This window comes from Hordeum vulgare, chromosome 2H (genome assembly GCF_904849725.1).
Source record: "Hordeum vulgare subsp. vulgare chromosome 2H, MorexV3_pseudomolecules_assembly, whole genome shotgun sequence".
Taxonomy (NCBI): Eukaryota; Viridiplantae; Streptophyta; class Magnoliopsida; order Poales; family Poaceae; genus Hordeum; species Hordeum vulgare.
In genome coordinates, this window is record NC_058519.1 from 208,329,322 (window position 1) to 208,347,281 (window position 17,960).

A 17,960-nucleotide genomic window follows, 5' to 3' on the forward strand; every position below is an offset into this window, starting at 1 on the left:
ATTGTGAGCCGTCATTGGTGTGTGTTTTCCGACGGCCACAAATAAAACTTATTCTCAAAAATATTTTTTGTATTGTGTGTATCTCCCTCCCTCCCTTACCCGTCTCATCCCCAAAACCTCAACCCTACCAGATGGAGTATGAAGCTGGACTTGTAGTCTCTGGACCAATGACCCCGCTGGAAGCTGATATATGGATTCAAAACATGGAGAACCACTTCGGGAGCAACTTGATCTCAAGGAAGTATGAAGTGGAACACGCTCTTCAGTACTTTACACAAAGTGCTGCAATCTGGTGGAAAATGCATCATGCCATACAAGGATTTAGTGGAGCAGAAACCTGGGACGAATTCAAGAAGACTTTGTTAAGATCCCGTCTTATTCAGAAGTGTTATGATAATCCGAAGGAGAAGACTTGTGCATGCAAGATCTGTGGAGAAATAGGACACACTCAAGAGGAACACAAGCATGGATGCACTCATTGTGAAGAAAATCACCTAGCTGAGGAGTGCCGAAGTAGTCAGGTGACTTGTTTCCTTTGTGAAGGAACCACCCACTTCCCAGCTCAGTGTCACATTTACGCCAAGGTAGAACAAGTTGTCAAGTAGCAGAAAGATGCAGTGAAGGAAACCCTCAAGAAGAAGATTCTAGAAGAACCGGTGATGAACGAAAATGTTGAAGACCCTAATGGACAAGGTCTGACCAGATTTTTCTCCAATGCATGCTACTCATGTGGAGAAGAAGGACATTATTCACAGGATTGCACGAAGGGAAGCCAAGAGTATCTGGGAAACTTTCCGATGGAAGAAGTGGAGTTTGATCCACTTGAAATAGAAGAACTGGCCAAAATAAAGGAGTCCGGAAAGAAGAAAAAGTACCCTCGGAATAACCAAATCTCTGCAGACAAAGACCTGAGTCATGTCAGATGTTACAAGTGTATGAAATTTGGCCACCACAAATACATGTGCTCAGGAAGGAAGCCGGGAACCCAAGGAGCAAAGGAAAACACTAAGATGCCTCGAGACTTGTCAGAACTCATTTGCTTTTGTTGCAAGGAAGCAAGACATTTTGCCAGCGATTGTCCACAAAGGAAGAAAGCTAGAATGGAGTAGTTAAGTTTTGACCATGGAAATAAGTGTAATCCGAAGCACTCTTGTTTTTCATGAGATCATGGAGTGAAATTTTTGTAGCAGAAGTCCCTGAGATTGTAATAACATCATGAATAAATGGAATTTATTGTCTCATGATTGCCTATGTTGAAACTGTATGCGTTGTTTCTCTTCGAACAAAGATCTCCGAACAATTATGAGGATATGTGAAAATATGGTCCATGCAGGCATGAGTATAATTCATTTTAAGTGTGGTAGTAATTGGTAAATCCACAGGATCCACTGAGTAGGAATGTACCATAACTAAGGAGACATATACATTCCTCTGAGTACCTATTTACTGACACCTGCAGATGACAACTCTCTACGAGTCATTCCTCAAGGGCCCAGAAACGATCATGACCCTGACCAGTGATCATGATTACCCGACAATCCTGAAGGACATGATGAAGCACATTCATCTTGAAGGAGATGAGTCTACAAAGGCTACCCATTCATGGAAAGTGGAGTAGAACGTTGGTACATGGAAGTACACCTCCACCATGTGAAAGGAGTTTGTCCAAAGACTATGGGGCAATACTTTTTCATTTCACGTGTACCACGAGCAACCTTCTTTGATGCTGTTCGTGAATCTGCCATGGAAGCCATACGTCAGATCGGAGAAATACTTGAAGCAAGACTCCGTCATACCCAGGAATACCTGAGTGAAGTACGTGCGGAGATGATGGAGATGAAGCTCATGACCACCATGATGAAGCAAAAGATGGATGATTTCAAGGAACACATCAGAAAGTTCGAGTGGAACTAAGTACCTCCAAGAGAGGCAGATGAATAAAGTTGGCAGAAATGCTCGACCATACCGAACAATGTGGATGGCAACATTTGTAATAGAGTACTTTTGAATTGGAGTTTTTGAGGATAAATTAAGGATGTAATAAAGGATTGATTATGAAATGCATATGATTTATGGAAGAAGCTATGATGGATCAGCAAACGTTTTCCTAGGAGCATACGAAAACCTGAGAGTTGTGAAGATACAATAGATGTTTCGTTCAGCTTGCAGAACCAATGGATTATCCGAACTTCGTTCGTAGACAAGAGAAATTCTGCAACGCTTGTGAGGATGCCCAAGTGTTAGAATGCGAGATTCGCTAAACCTTATACAGAGAAATGATTTGGGTGCGGAATGGATTGATCACCATGACGACTTACTCTTATCATTTATCTTGCTATTCAGAATGGTAAATCTGAGAGACTTACCCATATAGAGAGACGACGTTCTTTGAAGCTTTTATTTAAGCCTTAGAATGTTATGATGAAAGCCCCATGTACATGGCATTTGTGGTCACACGTAGGAAATTTTACGGTGAGGATGAAACCAAGACCCCTCTCTCTGCAGGATAACCACAAATGGTAGACCACCATGAGAACCAACGATATGTTATTTAGAATTGACCACGAGACTATCAGTTAAGAAGACCCAGTGACGGAAGAAGCTTATATTAACGGGAGAGCATCACCAAAGGATTTAATATGAAGACTGTGCGATGTCAGTTGCCAAAACCCCAGAGGATCGTTAAAGCATTTTGAGGGACCAGTATCTCTCATTTTAAGTGTGGTAGCATCCCACCTTGCCGGAGATTGGAATTGTTAGAAGACCCCCAAACCCTAACCTTTCTTTCTAGCCTCTTCGAATCTCGAGGACGAGATTCATTTTAAGTGTGGTAGTTTGTAACATCCCAAAATTATAAATTTTGGAATGTTAATATAATTATTAGATTGTTTGTTTGTTTGCCTGAGTGATGGAAACTTGTGTGAAATCTGAAACTTTTCAAAACTTTTGAATGAGAGGGAATAAAATGACTTTCCCCTTCTCCGGTGAATTCAAATTCAATCTTTTAAAAGCAAAGAGAGAAGATGACATGACTTCTTCAACTATAAATAATTTGAACGGAGATATTTGCATTTGAATTCTTTTGCATTTCCATTTGTTTTCTTCGTGCAAGAAATGCCGGGAAATACATTCTAGAGAGGAGGAACATGACCCTCAAACACACGGGCATTTTGAAAGTTATTTGAACCTTAAAACTTACAGGGTCATTTGAAAATTATTTGCAAAAGAAAATAAACCTTTTAGGGAATTTTGTGAAAATATTTTTTTCTGAAGTTTTTATTTTTGCCGTGGAAAAAATGCCCATCATTTAGATTTTATTTTTCTGATAATTTTAGTATATAGAAACTCTTTATTCCGAATTGATTTGAATTCCCTTTTATCGTTTTAGTTTCCTAGTTTTAAAAATAGGAAAGGAATCCCTTTTATTTGGAAACTCCAGGTGGCCCATTAAGACTTTTCCTTTTCTCTGGCCCAACAAGATCATCTCCTACCTTTGTCTCTTCTTCACGTCACAAGAACTTTCCTTCCATGGACAGAGGAACCCCCACCTCCAGGATTCGCGAAGCACCTTCCCTCCCAGCGCCTCCCGTCGCCTCTATAAGAACCCCCATGGCCTCCTCGTTCATTCCCGTTGAAACCACCGCCTCTCCCCACCTCCTCCTCCCCCTGCACATCGCTGGAGTCGGCACCAGAGAACTCACCGGAGCTTCTCCCCATCGCCCCTGCATCTTCCCCTCGCCCCTGCCGAGCCCTCCCCACCCCGCCGCCACCCCTCCACCACTTCGGCCCTCCTCCACCACCCCTCCCGTCGGCCCCCTCCCCATCCCCACGAGAAGCTGCTGCTTCTCCCTGGAACCAGCGAGCAGGAGCATCGCCAGGAGCTCCTCCCCTTCTCCCCCCTAGGGACTCCCTCGCCCCCTCCCAGGAGCGCCCTCCTCCACCGGCCCCTCCCCCGCGGGAGATCTTCCCTCGCCGGAGCTCCACCCCGACCCCAGCCACCCATCGGCCACCATTGCAGCACGGGAGCAACTCCCAGCCACGCTAAGGCCCCCTCTTTCCTTTCTTTTTTTTACTTGTTTTGTTTTTTTTTACTTTTACCCTTAGATCTATTTTCAACGGTGTAGATTAGAGTAACTTACCCCTTCGGTTTTCTAAAAAGAACCGGCGGTTGTTTTATTTAGTTATTAGCCAAACAGTTTTCTTCTAATGTGCGGACGTTTGTTAGTTTAGCACCGCAGCGCATAGGTCTAAGCCAACCAGAGATCGCCACGTGGCCCGTTCATTAGTTAGCTTTTATTCAGTTTTCTCTCTGTTTAGTTCAAAAACAGAAAAGTTCCAACCTTGTTATGCTCATAATTTTTGATCCATAAGTCCAATGGAGTTGATTCTTTTTCCAGTAGCTCACAAATTTCCTGTAGTTTTTAAAAACATATAATTTGTCTATGTGTGAAATTTGAAAATTTGAATTAGATCATATTTAGTTTAAACCTTGTTTTGCCTATTCCAGGAGTTTAAAAATAGCTTTTAATTTTATTCCTTTTGGTACTGATCACTAGTGATCTTATTTATCAGTGGCAAAAATGTCAGATTTGTTGGAGTACCTTAGCTCACTGTTTCTTGTGAAACAGTTTCTGTTTCGCCTCTTTTAGGATTTCGGCTAATTCCTTTTCTATTTTTGTTTTAAATTATTTTCTTTTATATTTCAGAAAGATTTTTTTTTATGTTAGTTAAAAATTAGTTTTGCAACAAGTTTTTATTTTATTTTTATTTGTTTTCATGAAAATCAGTTCTAGTTCCTTAGTAACTTGCAATTGGTTTCTCCACTGTTTCAAATCCCGTTCGGAAATACTTTCAAATAGTTTTGTGAAAAATACGTTATTTTATCTTAGTTAAATTTATATCTTAGTTCCCTGTTATTATTTTCCGTCAGACAAAAACTATTTAGTGTTTGACGTAGTAGAAGACTCCCTAGTCTTATTTGAAGTTTCTTTCGGTTTCTTATTCACTCTCTTCTTCGTTTTGATTGCTAGAATGATTGCTAGTATGAGTGCTTATGTGAATGATATGTTTGTTATATGGATTTCATCAGAGAGTGACGAGTAGTCTATCAAGTTATTTCTCGAGAAATTCTTCTTCGTCAACATCACCAGGCAAGTCACTTTGATCATACTATCACCTATGTTTTATGCATCGTAGTTCTACCATCCTATGCCCAATTGCATGCTGCTTAGGTACTTGGAAATTTTAGTAAAGGTTGTAGTATCATGTGGTAGGCACACAACAACCCCGATACTTGGCCCCGGGACGACAAATTTCATATTGCTATGCTTGAGTAGACGGGATTTCGGTTGAGTGCATAACACGAGTGATGCGAGGTTGATTAAATAATCAAGACCGATTAAGACAAGATTTTCAAAACCTCGGACGCAATGCAAATCTCGGTGAAGGACGGTTGATCGGCTCCCTGGAGAACCCAGTGGATGACCCGGGATGCTGGAGAGGCCATGACATCCTGCGGAAAGCTTCACCCAGGCTCAAAGAGACGGATGGATATTTTCAAGACCCAAGGCTTACCTGCACAGCCACAAGTCATTATGGGCTCTGGCTTGGTTGGACAACGCGGCGACTCTGGACAGGCGGTGCTAGCAGATGTAGACGAACGGTAGGAATGGATGGGCACCGACAGGGATTCAGAGTGACCCGTTGAAAGACCATGTTTTGATCATCCGGTCTTCAAACACCCTGAAGTGCGAGGACATACACGGAGGCGATCAAATCTTGTGGGGAACGTGTGCAAAACTGTGCAGAGTACTCAAACCTAATCGATTAGCCATGTCCACGGTCATGGACAACTTGAGCCAAAGGAACTGAAGTTATCTGAATTTCTCAACACAAATAATAATATTGATGATGGTAATATTTATAACTTGGGTATGAGAACTGGTTGGCGGAACCATCTCGTTAACAACCAACCTTGTAGTAATATTTTGCTTTTAGCCCCTCTTGTTGTAGGAGAAAATTTGCTTTACGCTAAAACTTATAGCCCCACCTGCCATATATGCATATAGTATAGATGATATTTTACCCCATCTCATATGTGACTTGCCGGCATATTCAATATGCTGACCTGCACGGCTGCAATGTCTTATGTTGCAGATATTTTTCTTCGATGAGTAAGAGTACGATTCAGGGTTACGGTCTACACTCAACTTGCCGTTGGCGTTTATTGGGACTCGACTCCCTTGACTACTTCCGCTGAAATAATTAAGGTATATATCTGTTTTACGCTATTTACATGTGATTGCACTTTGATATATACATTGATGTATTGTGTGTGCCAGCATACTGATCCAGGGATGGTAAAGAAACACAGAGGCTTGACTCGTCTTGAGTCGGGTCGCTACACTACTCTTGTAGAACTTGTTGAATTTTTTGACCAGGAGGCTTATATCTTCATTGGTAACAAGGTTGTCTTTTGAAGTAGTGGGAGCATCACTTGAAGCTTTGTATGCACCGCTTGACTTGTTGTCCAGCTCATCTTTGTCCTTGAGTGACATCTCATGAGCAACAATCCTACCAATGACTTCTGTTGGCTTGAGATCTTTGTAGTTTGGCATCATTTGGATCAATGTGCACACGGTGTCATATTTTCCATATCGAGCTCTAAGTATCTTCTTGATGATGAATTTGTTTGTCATCTCTTCGCTTCCTAAGCCGACAATCTCATTGGTGATGAGAGCTAGCCTAGAGTACATTTCAGCGACTCCTTCACCATCCTTCATCTTGAACTTGTCAAGTTGACTTTGAAGCACATCCAGCTTAGATTATATGATAGAATCAGTACCTTCATGCATATCAACCAAAGTATCCCAAATTTATTTTGAATTATCAAGGCGACTGATTTTGTTGAATTCTTCAGGGCATAGGTAGCTGAAGATGATGTCGCATGCTTGTGCATTGAATTGCAACATCTTCAGTTCTTCCACTGTCGCGTCACGATCTGGTTCACGCCCTTCTCCAAAGAAGTCACCTTGCACACCAACATGAATAACAGCCCATACGGAAGGATTATAAACAAGAATATGCATTTTCATCTTATGCTTCCAACTAGCAAAATTAGTGCCATCGAAGTATGGACCTCTACGGTGATAAATTCCCTCACTAGACGCCATACTCTCCTATGTTGTGAAACCAATGTAGTGCAGACCAATGTCGTGATACCAATTGTAGGATCAAAAGTATGTCTAGAGGGGGGGTTGGTTAGACTACTTGACCAATAAAAACTTAGCATTTTTCAAATTTTAGTTGTGGGCAAGTTTTAGCAAATATGGCAAGTCAAGTACACCCTACACATGCATATCTAAGAGTATATGAGCGGAATGTAAAACATGCAAGTGTAAAGTAAAGGGAGTAAGGTAGGGAGATCAAACAGAAGAGGTTGACACGGAGATTTTTTGTATGGTTTCGATAGGTGGCGCTATCGTACGTCCATGTTAGTGGAGACTTCAACCCACGGTGAGTAACAGCTGTGAGAGTCCACGGAGGGCTCCATGTACAAGGGGTCCACGAAGAAGCGGCCTTGTCTATTCCACCACGGCTTCCGTCCACGAAGTACTAGCCTCACTCACGGTAGATCTTCACGAAGTAGGCAATCTCCTTTCCCTTACAAACATCTTCGTTCACCTCCACAACACGAAGTAGGAGGCTCCCAAGCGACACCTAACCAATCTAGGAGGCACCACCCTCCAAAAGGTAATAGATGCGGTAGAACGATGAACTCCTTGATCTTGTGCTTCTAAAGATAGTCTCCTCAACACTCAATCACTCTCTCACAGAATGGACATGGGTAGGAGAGATTGATTTGGTGGAAAGCAACTTGGGGAGGCTAGAGATCAAATTTCAAATGGATGGATTGGAATATCTTGATCTCAAACATGGGTAGGTGAATCTCTTTTAGATTAATGAATCTCGCAATGAAGTGTATGTTCTGAGTGCTTCCCCTACGAATGAGAGGTTGCTGGAGGGGTATATATAGGCAGCACCCAAAATCCAATCATTACATCTAAAGTGACCAACTCGGTGACACTGAAGTCATAAACTCGATGGTACCGACTTGCACAAAAGGCAGCAACTTTTCAATCTCGGTGAGACCGATATTCACAACTCGGTAGAACCGAAAAGGTGGCTAACGGTCAGATGACCCAACTCTGTGACACCGATACCCAAACTCGGAAATTTCGATTTTATGTACCGAGGCAACAGAAGGTTGGTCACCTGAACTCTGTAGCACCGATGCAGAATCGGTTGTACTAAAATGGTAGGTTTGGCTAGGGTTGTGTCTGGATTGAAAATCGGTAACGCTGAATCTGAAAACTTGATGGCACCGATTTTGGATATTTGGCTTAGGACAGAAGTGTTAGATGGGAGAATGGCTGAGTATTTTTGGTGGCTATCCGAATGCACTTGAGCAACCAGTTCATTTTAATACCTCGCCCCGTTTTAATAGTATTGGCTTTCCTATGGACTCAAAAGTGATTTCTCACAAATACAAAATGAAGATTCATCTTGCTTGAAGCTTGAGCCAATCTTATTACTTTCTTCCATCAAGGGGCATCTCCACATAAATATTTAGCCAATGCATCTTTTGAACTTTTCTGAAATATACTTTGATAGAATCATTAGTCCAATGATGCATATGTTGTGATCAATTATCAAAACCACCTTAGGGAGCAATTGTGATTTCATACTTCTTCCCCTCCTCTTCGGGGAAAAACCCGACGCAGATCACAAGTATCAAAGGCATCCTTGTGGATGTTCAGACCTCGTTCACCCGTGTGCTCTTCGAGCGAAAGCATCGAATCTAACTTGATTACCGAACACCAACAAGATCCTAGATGTCGTAACCTCCTTGGAGGTGCCATATTGGAGTCACTTACCACATATTGCTTGTTTGATGTCTTGGTTGGAGTTTGTTTGCCGCTTTGAGTTTTGTGTTTACGGTCGATGGTGGTGGGAGAGGATGGTGGTGCTTGCATGTAGTCTTTTCTTACACATGTCTTCCTCTGTCAAGATCTGCGCACTAGTATTTTCGTTCGACCAAGGTTTCTGCAAGAGCGGAGTGCTCTCATTTGAAATTCGATTGAACTTCCTCGTTCACGATCGGCACCCCTATCCCTCCTTGAGAGGTGTTGTCGGATGTCAAGTAGATGACCAATCTCAAGCCTGATCGACGCCCTACCCCATCGCATTGGTTGTATCGACGACGGCACAAGCGACGACTCTTTCCTTCCATGTCTCTCCTGGGGAGAGAATTAGTGACACATAGGCTGTGAGCACACATATTTCTAACCGTACGATTGCTAAAATTTAGAAATTGGTTTGTTCTTTGCATACACTTCTCTTAGTAACCTTAGACGGGGTCCATGTGTGCACTCGTAGCTTTTAGCAGCTCCACCCATCCCACCTCTAATGCCTTTTCTTTTGAATTTAAAATTTGAATCTCTTATATCTTTTGAACCAAATGTGAAATTTACATTTTATTTGGATGTTCCCGCTCCTTGCGACGAGGGCATTGAAGCAAGAACACTATCGAATACATTTTGACAAAATTTAAAATTTTCATAAAGTTGCAGCTACTAAAGCTTGATATGAACAAATGATAAATCCACCAAGTTTCAAAACTAAAACTAAATCTAAAACCGTAAACCCTAAGCCCCACCCTAAACCATAAGATCTAACCCCATACCCTAATCCTAAGCATCTATATCCAAACCCCTTAAACTTTCAATCGGATGCTCGAACACTGGCGAGGCACCGTCGACCGGGACTATCCAGAAAGAAAAGTGAATGAAAAAATCTACTAACCAGACCTCCACTTTATCCTGTATGATTAGATTGACCGCAAATCCTTATATCCACATTAAATATGGAAAGGATAAGAGGATGTCTGGCCGTGCCTGAATAGACCTTCACATGAAATACGACCAACACTAAACAACATTTTTTATTTCTTTATTCTTTCTTTTCATTTTCCTCTTCGTCTTCATCCATTAAATGCATTTGTTCGAAAATTTTGGAAAGGACAAAAAGACATGGTCACATGCGTGCATAAATATAAGGAAATTTGTGTGTTCTACGTAATGGGTTAAGGGGTAGTTTTTGATTGGGTGAATCAAGGAGGGGGAGCACCAGTTAAAATCATGGGGATTTATTGATTATAGATTGAAAGGTACATAACCTTATGTAGGCCTTTTACATAGATTTAGTATTTTGGTAAATAAAGGATCAAAACAGATGTACCCGATCACTGATCGAAACATTTGCACGCATTTGGAGATTGATATTAGTTAATTCTAGTTGTAGATGCTCTAATGAGCAGAAAAGGGACTGGAATCTTCTATTCTAAAATAGCTACTACCCACTAGCTATTTTTCCTAGACATGTAACTATGCCATAAGAGCAAGTCATGGATGCAAGTTATAAATTACATTCTTTTTAGGTTACTTTATCCATGTAAGCGCTACATCATCAATTCATGCATGTTACACATAAGTTATTTTTTGCGTTAGATCATTTATTTTAAATATAAGTGTTGGTTGCTTGCACCATAACTATGTGGTTTACATTCACATTTTTGTTTGACATGACATTATTTTAAATGTAATTCATTTTTTTATTTCTATACCCTTTGTATTTTCTTCATTCTTAAGCTTAGATTTGTTTCCCGTTACTTATAGATATTTTTTAAAAACTTTTATATATTTTCTAACAAGTTTTTCGCAGCAGCGGGACGGGACATCATCTAGCTATGGATGAAAGCGTCGGGCATATCCATGCGCAGACAAGCCGCGGACGTTAACGCCTCACACGGCACCACGATACGGAATATTTTGCGTGCATGTTCTGGTCTGCACGTTGTCGCCCGTAGCCCGAGCAGTACAGTGCAAGCAAGCTTTCCGATTGATTATGGTGTCGCAGTTCGTACTTAGTAATTAATCCACGTTTATTTATACTACTATAGTATAATCTGAATGGGAGGTACGGAATCCTCGGGACCTATTCTTCGGCGCGAGATTGTATTGTATATTAACGCGTTTGATAATATCAATGATTGCATCATCGCTTCTAGTCTAGTGTAAGATTACAAGTTTCCGAGAAAAGACTGGGCCGGCCCCATGGATGGTCAGTCGTCACCCACCCAGACGTGCGGCGCACCAATAATTTGTGAGTGCGTGTGCATACGTGTGCGCGCCCGTCATTCGGTAACGGTAACAACGGCCGGACACTAACAAACCCCAAGACCGGGTTGCCAACTTCTTCATGCCTAGCCAGCACATAATCCATGCAAAAAGAAAAGAAAAAATTCCTCGTTCGCTTAACATGCAGATGTACCAATAACGACGTACACATGTGCCGCATCTAAAGTTCTTAGCACCGTATAAAGACGACTCTATTCTTGCGGAGATTTGGGAAACTGTTAGCCCATTGGATCGGTTAGTGAAAAAAAGTGTTCGTCTTTACTATATCATATAAAAGTGGAAGTGTGTGTGTCTCTCTCTCTCTCTCTCAAAAAAAGTGGAAGTTGTTGGTGATGATCCATTCACCTGCACCAAACCATGCATGATGCATTCACCTATACCAACCCAGGAAGTTTCTCTGAACAAAAACTGAAGAACACTTTTGGACAAGCAAATTAACTTGCACGGATCACACCTTTGGTCACTCGAATCTCGATCAACCATGCCACGTCGGATGTGAGGCACAATGTAGACCCAGCACCAAAGTGGAGGCTGGCCGGCTAGGGTCTTCAAAAACGGTTTGAACACAAGCAGCAGCTAGCTCCAGTAATACATCTCCCTCCACTCAGAGCGGCAAAGCTCGTTAAAAATTTGAACCACGGTTTAGTTCAAACCTTGCGGAGGCACGGCTTCAGTTAAGGCGGAGGTAAGCCAAGCTTCGGAGTTAACTAGCGGCGCAGGCTCCACGTGCTATGACATTTTTTTCTCCTAACAGTAACACAACGCACCCATTGAGATTGAGAAGATACTGTAGAAGAGAACAGTGATTATACTGCTACGCAAGATAGGGAGGTTATTGATTAGGGCGGCCAGCTTCTGAAAGGCTGAAACCAAAGTATGAAATATTCTTCGATTATCTGTAACGGAAACAGTACCATCTAATTGTTGATTTTAACGCCCCAACCACCTCTCTCTCTCTCTCTCTCTCTCTCTCTCTCTCTCTCTCTCTCTCTCTCTCTCTCTCTCTCTCTCTCTCTCTCTCTCTCTCTCTCTCTCTCTCTCTCTCTCTCTCTCTCTCTCTCTCTCTCCTGTGTATATATAAGCCAGGCTGTCTCTCTCTTTGCAAAGCTATTCCTTCTTCATTCATAGAAACACAACTTGTAGTTCAGCTTTACCTCTGCTTTACCCTACAGCCCTACACACAACAAACCATGGATGATCTGATTAGCAGCTCATCTTTCAAGAGCGTTCTCAGCTGCAGTGAAGCGGAGGCTCAGCCGGAGGAGAGTTCCTGGACCGATTACTTTGTGGATTTCATGATGTCCGAGGAGGAGAAGAAGAGGCAAGGGGCCTCATATTGCACTTTTGATCAGGATGAGGAGGAGGAGGAGGGCTCTATGATCTCCGATGCCGCCTCCCTCGCTCCGGCCGCGGTCCCAGATAGGTACAAGGGGCTCAAGAAGCTCAAGAAGAAAGTTTTCAAGGCCCTGGATCATGATGATTCCTTGGAGGATACTGCAAGCTCTCCTGTCAATAGCCCTAAGGTATAGCTACAATTGAGAATTAGCTTCACTTTTTGGTTAAATTTAGACAAGTCCTTGCAGTATGTATATGTAGTTGGTGTTAATTTTTGCTGTTTTAATTTTGTCTTTTTCAAGGTCAGTGCTTTGTCACAGCTGGAATTCAGCCCTAAAAGAAGGTGCAATATTACGGACCTCGCCAAGGTAATTCAGTTAATAATTCATTAATTGATACGTGTGTTCTTGAAATGGTATATAAATTATATACCTGATTGGTATCTTTCTTCGGAATTGTGGATCCTGTACCTACATAGTAGTCAATAATTGTGTTAGTGTTTCTTGCATGAAGGTGGCTGGGATTGGCAACGATCATGGGAGAGACGGAATGGACTGTGAAGATGCAGATGTGGTGATGGAAGGAGTGAGATTTCTGGATCAAAGCCAGAGGGGTATAACTCCATGCGCAGAGCTCAAGGACAAGGGGCTTTGTTTGGTTCCGTTGTCCATGTTGCTCAACTACCAGGGCTAACTTTGAGACTTATAGGCCCTGTGTTTGGAATGCATTATTTTTTTTCCGAATCTTGTCGGAATTGGATGGTTCCTTCAAAATTTCCGTGAAATTCCTGCGTTCCAAACATGAAGTTGAACATTGTGTGGATTACACTGTACAGATATCTGTGGGACAATTGACCAAAACATACAGTGTGTGGTGATGATAATGTGGATATTTTATTTGATGAATTATATATGGATCATATTACAACTGTATTTCATTCTGTTTTCAGCTACTGGCTTATTAATAGCCAATTGTGTTAAGAATATATATACATAGGTTCATGGAGCTCAGCTCGGTATGAAAACCAAAATAATTAGAACATAATGGGATTCTACTGGATATCTTCCTCATTCATGCATACGCTGCATACGAAAGAGGCGATGTGGTACCAAATACAAGTATTAGTACTACAGACATGGCCAGCGTAGTTTACACGATTTGTACGTCCAGGGATCTGGCTGAATTTTAATGATTTCTCCGAAATTCTCCATTCCATAAGTCCATTGTTCGTGGTGAATATACGTTGCCTTCTCTTAGGTGTTATTTGTGTTCGATATAGCATAAAGTGTTTGTTGTCTCCATACCGGCTGGTGCACTAGCATATCAACATGATAAACTGGGCTATATACCTAGTACCTACTCACTTGTGTTCATCATATATCGCTACCTTACCATCCATGAGTGGGTCAGTTTGCCGAACTTCCCCTCTCTTAATTTATATATACACCCATGACTTTGCACGTGCTTTTGAAATCATGAAGAACAAATCGAGTTATCTCTCTTTTTTCGCAAGGAAAAGGATTCAGGGTTTGTAGGAGTAAGCAATTTCCATTTCGGAATAGATAGTGGATAATCATGGATCACGCAATGTCCATGCATTAGCTCATGCATTCATGAACTAGGCAGTTACGAAGTAGCCTTCAGAAAGCAAATAGTTAAAGGCTTGACTGTTGCAAGAGATATAAAAGGCTGGATGACTTGCTACCAAATCAATTAAATTGAAGCTTTGAGACATCCCTGGTTGACAGCTTCACCCTATCCTCATGCTAGTAAAACATTACTTTCCTTCAAATCAATCTTAGGATATGGGTTCCAAACATGATGTCTGAGCTACATCTTTATTTGTGGCCTCTTCTTATTCTTTTCCATTATCCAGACCTTCATGTGCATTCTTATTTTTTTTTAGAGAGAGAGAGAGAGAGAGCAAAGCAAGTTTAAGACACGGATACAAGGCCAACGGGCCAGAGCAATTGGCGCGCAGACTGACTATTTAGCAAGGATGACCACTACCCTAGATTTAGACCGTCATCTATGATTCAATAGTCCTCCTGACAACCTTTGTATTCCCCAAAATATTATGATATGAATAAAGTGGGTTGTTCTTAAAAAAAACCCTAAAGGACACATAAAAACGGAAAAAACGTCCGGACGAGCTTCATGAACATTCATGTTGTTGCGCCAGAGTTATGGACGTCAAACGAACTCTCGATATTAGCTCCTCCAAGGCGGTGTGATCAGCCTCCTTAGTCAATAGTTCCCACTGCTACAAGAATATCAGAGTTTTAAACAAGCAGTCAACCCGTTTATTAGAGAAAATATGTTCAATAGTGAACTTATTTTTAGTAGTCCACAGCGACCAACTAAGCACAAAGAACTCAACCCTGAAAAGCCGCCTCTTGAGATCTGACAGGCCGGAAGAGAGAGGCCTAAGTTCAGCAAATGAAGATGGGGCCCAAGGGACACCCATCCACTCAATGATGTAATACTAGGCTAACATGGCGAGAGCACAACCAAAGAAAATGTGGTCAGAGTTTTCAATAGAATTACACAGAGAACACTGATGAGACCCGGGAACATTCCTCTTTTGAATTTGATCAACCGCAAGGAGGCGGCCTCTAATAGCTTGCGAGAGAAATATCTTAATCTTGCGTGGCACCCTCGCCTGACAAACAACATTGAATTTATTAGTAGTAGAGCCAGGGATGAGGCGATCATACAAGGACTTAATAGAGAATTCGCTAGAGGTGGTGTGGGGCCAAACCACAAAATCCTCCTCCTTTGAGAGAGCTGGGAAACGCGCAGCAAGGAGCTGTCGCTCACCCAACTCTTCGGGAGAGAGAGTTCCCGTGAGGCATAAATCCCAGCCCGCCGGGGCGAGCTCAAAGATTGACATCTCCGGGTCGGGGCAATATGAGAAAAGGGAAGGAAAATCAATGGTTATGGTTGTCTCGCCACACCACCAGTCAAGCCAGAAACATATAGAGCACCCGCTGCCCACCATAAATTTTACTTCGTGTTGGGGATATACCCCACTAGTTGACCCGCCTAGGAGGTAACTCGCCTTAAGCATGACTTGGGCAGGAGGCCCTTAGACGCAAAAGCCCAGGAGGAGGCTCATCAGGAGACCGACTCATGGGCTATCACCTGGCGGGCCGGCTCGACGGGAAAGACGTGAAGATTCTTCCTTGCCCAAGTTAGTAAGAAGTAGAAGAAGACATCGGTTGTGTTACGACCCGAACTTTGTTGTAACCTTAGGACCTTCACCTATACATAAAGGGGATCCCCCGAGGTACAGAGGGCAAGTTAGAAAGAATCAAGAGCTAGGTTAGCTATTCCGCACCCTTGTAATCGAGTTCATCATCAATAAACAACAAAAACATGAAGTAGACTTTTACCTCCATCAGAGGGGCCAAACCTGGGTAAACTCGCGTCTCTCGATTCCGATCAACCCCATTCAAGTCGCCACCTAGTTGCAATGGCCTCACACCTAAGTCCTTTCATGAGGACATCTGTCGTGACAAAATCATGACAGTTGGTGCCCACCCTAGGGCTAGCGCACAATGGTGTTGAGTTCTTGAAGGGAGCTCTTCCAGGGATCAAGGGATACGCCATCGGAGAGATGACTAAGGGTCATCGTGGCAAGCTCTACATCGATGACCTAGACTGGGGTATCGAGGCCAGCTCAATCGAGTACGGATACCGTGTTCCCTTCGATAAGATCCACATGTTCATTAGTAAGATCGGCACTTCAAGACTTAAGCCGGACATGTGCACCGACATTGTGGAGCCGGCTCGATGCAAGCTGCCCGTCCGTACTCAAGCCTATCGGAAACATGTCTTGATTGGCTTCAACCAGGGGGGCGAGCTTCCAAATATCTCTCAAGCCAACGAGAATACTCTCGTGAACTCTGCTGGCGAATCCTCGATCACAGAAACCGAGTCGATTTGTCCACTGTTTGATGTCCGGCTCACGGGTTGTCCCAATAATGTGAAGTTCCTCGAGCTTCCACGACAAGCCTCTATCTACATGGCAGGCACCGCGACAGCTCATAATTCTACTGTCGTACGAACAACAAATGGCACTGGCGGGTCGACGCCAACACCAGGGCCGTCGGGTCAAGCAAGACACCGACTCAAGCTATGGAAGATCTGATGGCAGAGATGTTGGAAATATGCCCTAGAGGCAATGATAAAATAGTTATTGTATATTTCCTGTTTCAAGATAATTGTTTATTATCCATGCTATAATTGTATTGAATGAAAACATAAATGCATGTGTGGATATATAGACAAAACAATGTCCCTAGTAAGCCTCTAGTTGACTAGCCAGTTGATCAAGGACGGTTAAGGTTTTCTGACCATATGCAAGTGTTGTCACTTGATGACTGGATGACATCATTAGGAGAATGATGTGATGGGCAAGACCCAAACTATAAACGTAGCATGTCATCGTGTCATTTTTTTGCTATTGTTTTCTGCATGTCAAGTATCCATTCCAATGACCATGAGGTCATGTAAGTCACTGACACCGGAGGAATACCTTGTGTGTATCAAACATCGCAACGTTACTAGGTGACTATAAAGGTGCTCTACAGGTATCTCCGAAGGTGTCCGTTGAGTTAGCATGGATCAAGACTAGGATTTGTCACTCCGTGTGACGGAGAGGTATCTCGGGGCCCACTCAATAATACAACATCACATATAAACCTTGCAAGCAATGTGGCTAATATGTTAGTCACGGGATCTTGTATTACGAAACGAGTAAAGAGACTTGCCGGTAACGAGATTGAATAGGTATAGGGATACCGACGATCAAATCTCGGGCAAGTAACATACCGAAGGACAAAGGGAATGGTATACGGGATTATATGAATCCTTGGCATAGAGGTTCAACCGATAAGATCTTCGTAGAATATGTAGGATCTAATATGGACATCCAGGTCCCTATGTTCGATATTGACCGGGGAGTGTCTCACGTCATGTCTGCATAGTTCTCGAACCCGCAGGGTTTGCACACTTAAGGTTCGGTGACGTTTCGGTATAGTTGAGTTATATGTGTTGGTGACGAAGGTTGTTTGGAGTCTCGAATGAGATCACGGACATCACGAGGGTTTCTGGAATGGTCCGTAAACGAAGATTGATATATAGGATTGTTTCATTTGGCCTCCGGAAAGATTTCGGGCATTGCCGGCAGTGTACCGGGAGTGACGAGTGGGTTCTCGGTTTTTACAGGGAGGGGTCCACCCACCTGGTAGTGAACCTAATAGCCCAAGGGTGGCGCACCAGTCCTTAGTGGGCTGGTGAGGCCAGCCCAACTGGGCTATTTTGGCCAAGAGGAAAAAATCAAGGCTAAAGAAAAAAAGGAAA

The 17,960-nt window shown here is 42.7% G+C and overlaps 1 protein-coding gene across 1 annotated transcript; it reads left to right on the forward strand.

Moving 5' to 3' along the window:
• Window positions 1-12,349: 12,349 nt before the first annotated feature.
• LOC123429936 (vascular-related unknown protein 1-like) lies at window positions 12,350-13,498 on the forward strand. The gene is made up of 3 exons (XM_045113900.1): window positions 12,350-12,781; window positions 12,896-12,961; window positions 13,107-13,498. Exons 1-3 carry the CDS (start codon window positions 12,449-12,451, stop codon window positions 13,284-13,286), a joined length of 579 nt encoding a protein of 192 aa, XP_044969835.1. The 5' UTR covers window positions 12,350-12,448; the 3' UTR covers window positions 13,287-13,498.
• Window positions 13,499-17,960: the final 4,462 nt, after the last annotated feature.

Bases quoted from the DNA above. Each gene is read 5' to 3' on its own strand.
- LOC123429936 (XM_045113900.1), top strand. From the start codon at position 12,449: ATGGATGATCTGATTAGCAGCTCATCTTTCAAGAGCGTTCTCAGCTGC. The intron at 12,782-12,895 runs GTATAGCTACAA...GTCTTTTTCAAG, and splicing joins CTCCTGTCAATAGCCCTAAG to GTCAGTGCTTTGTCACAGCT. The intron at 12,962-13,106 runs GTAATTCAGTTA...TCTTGCATGAAG, and splicing joins ATATTACGGACCTCGCCAAG to GTGGCTGGGATTGGCAACGA.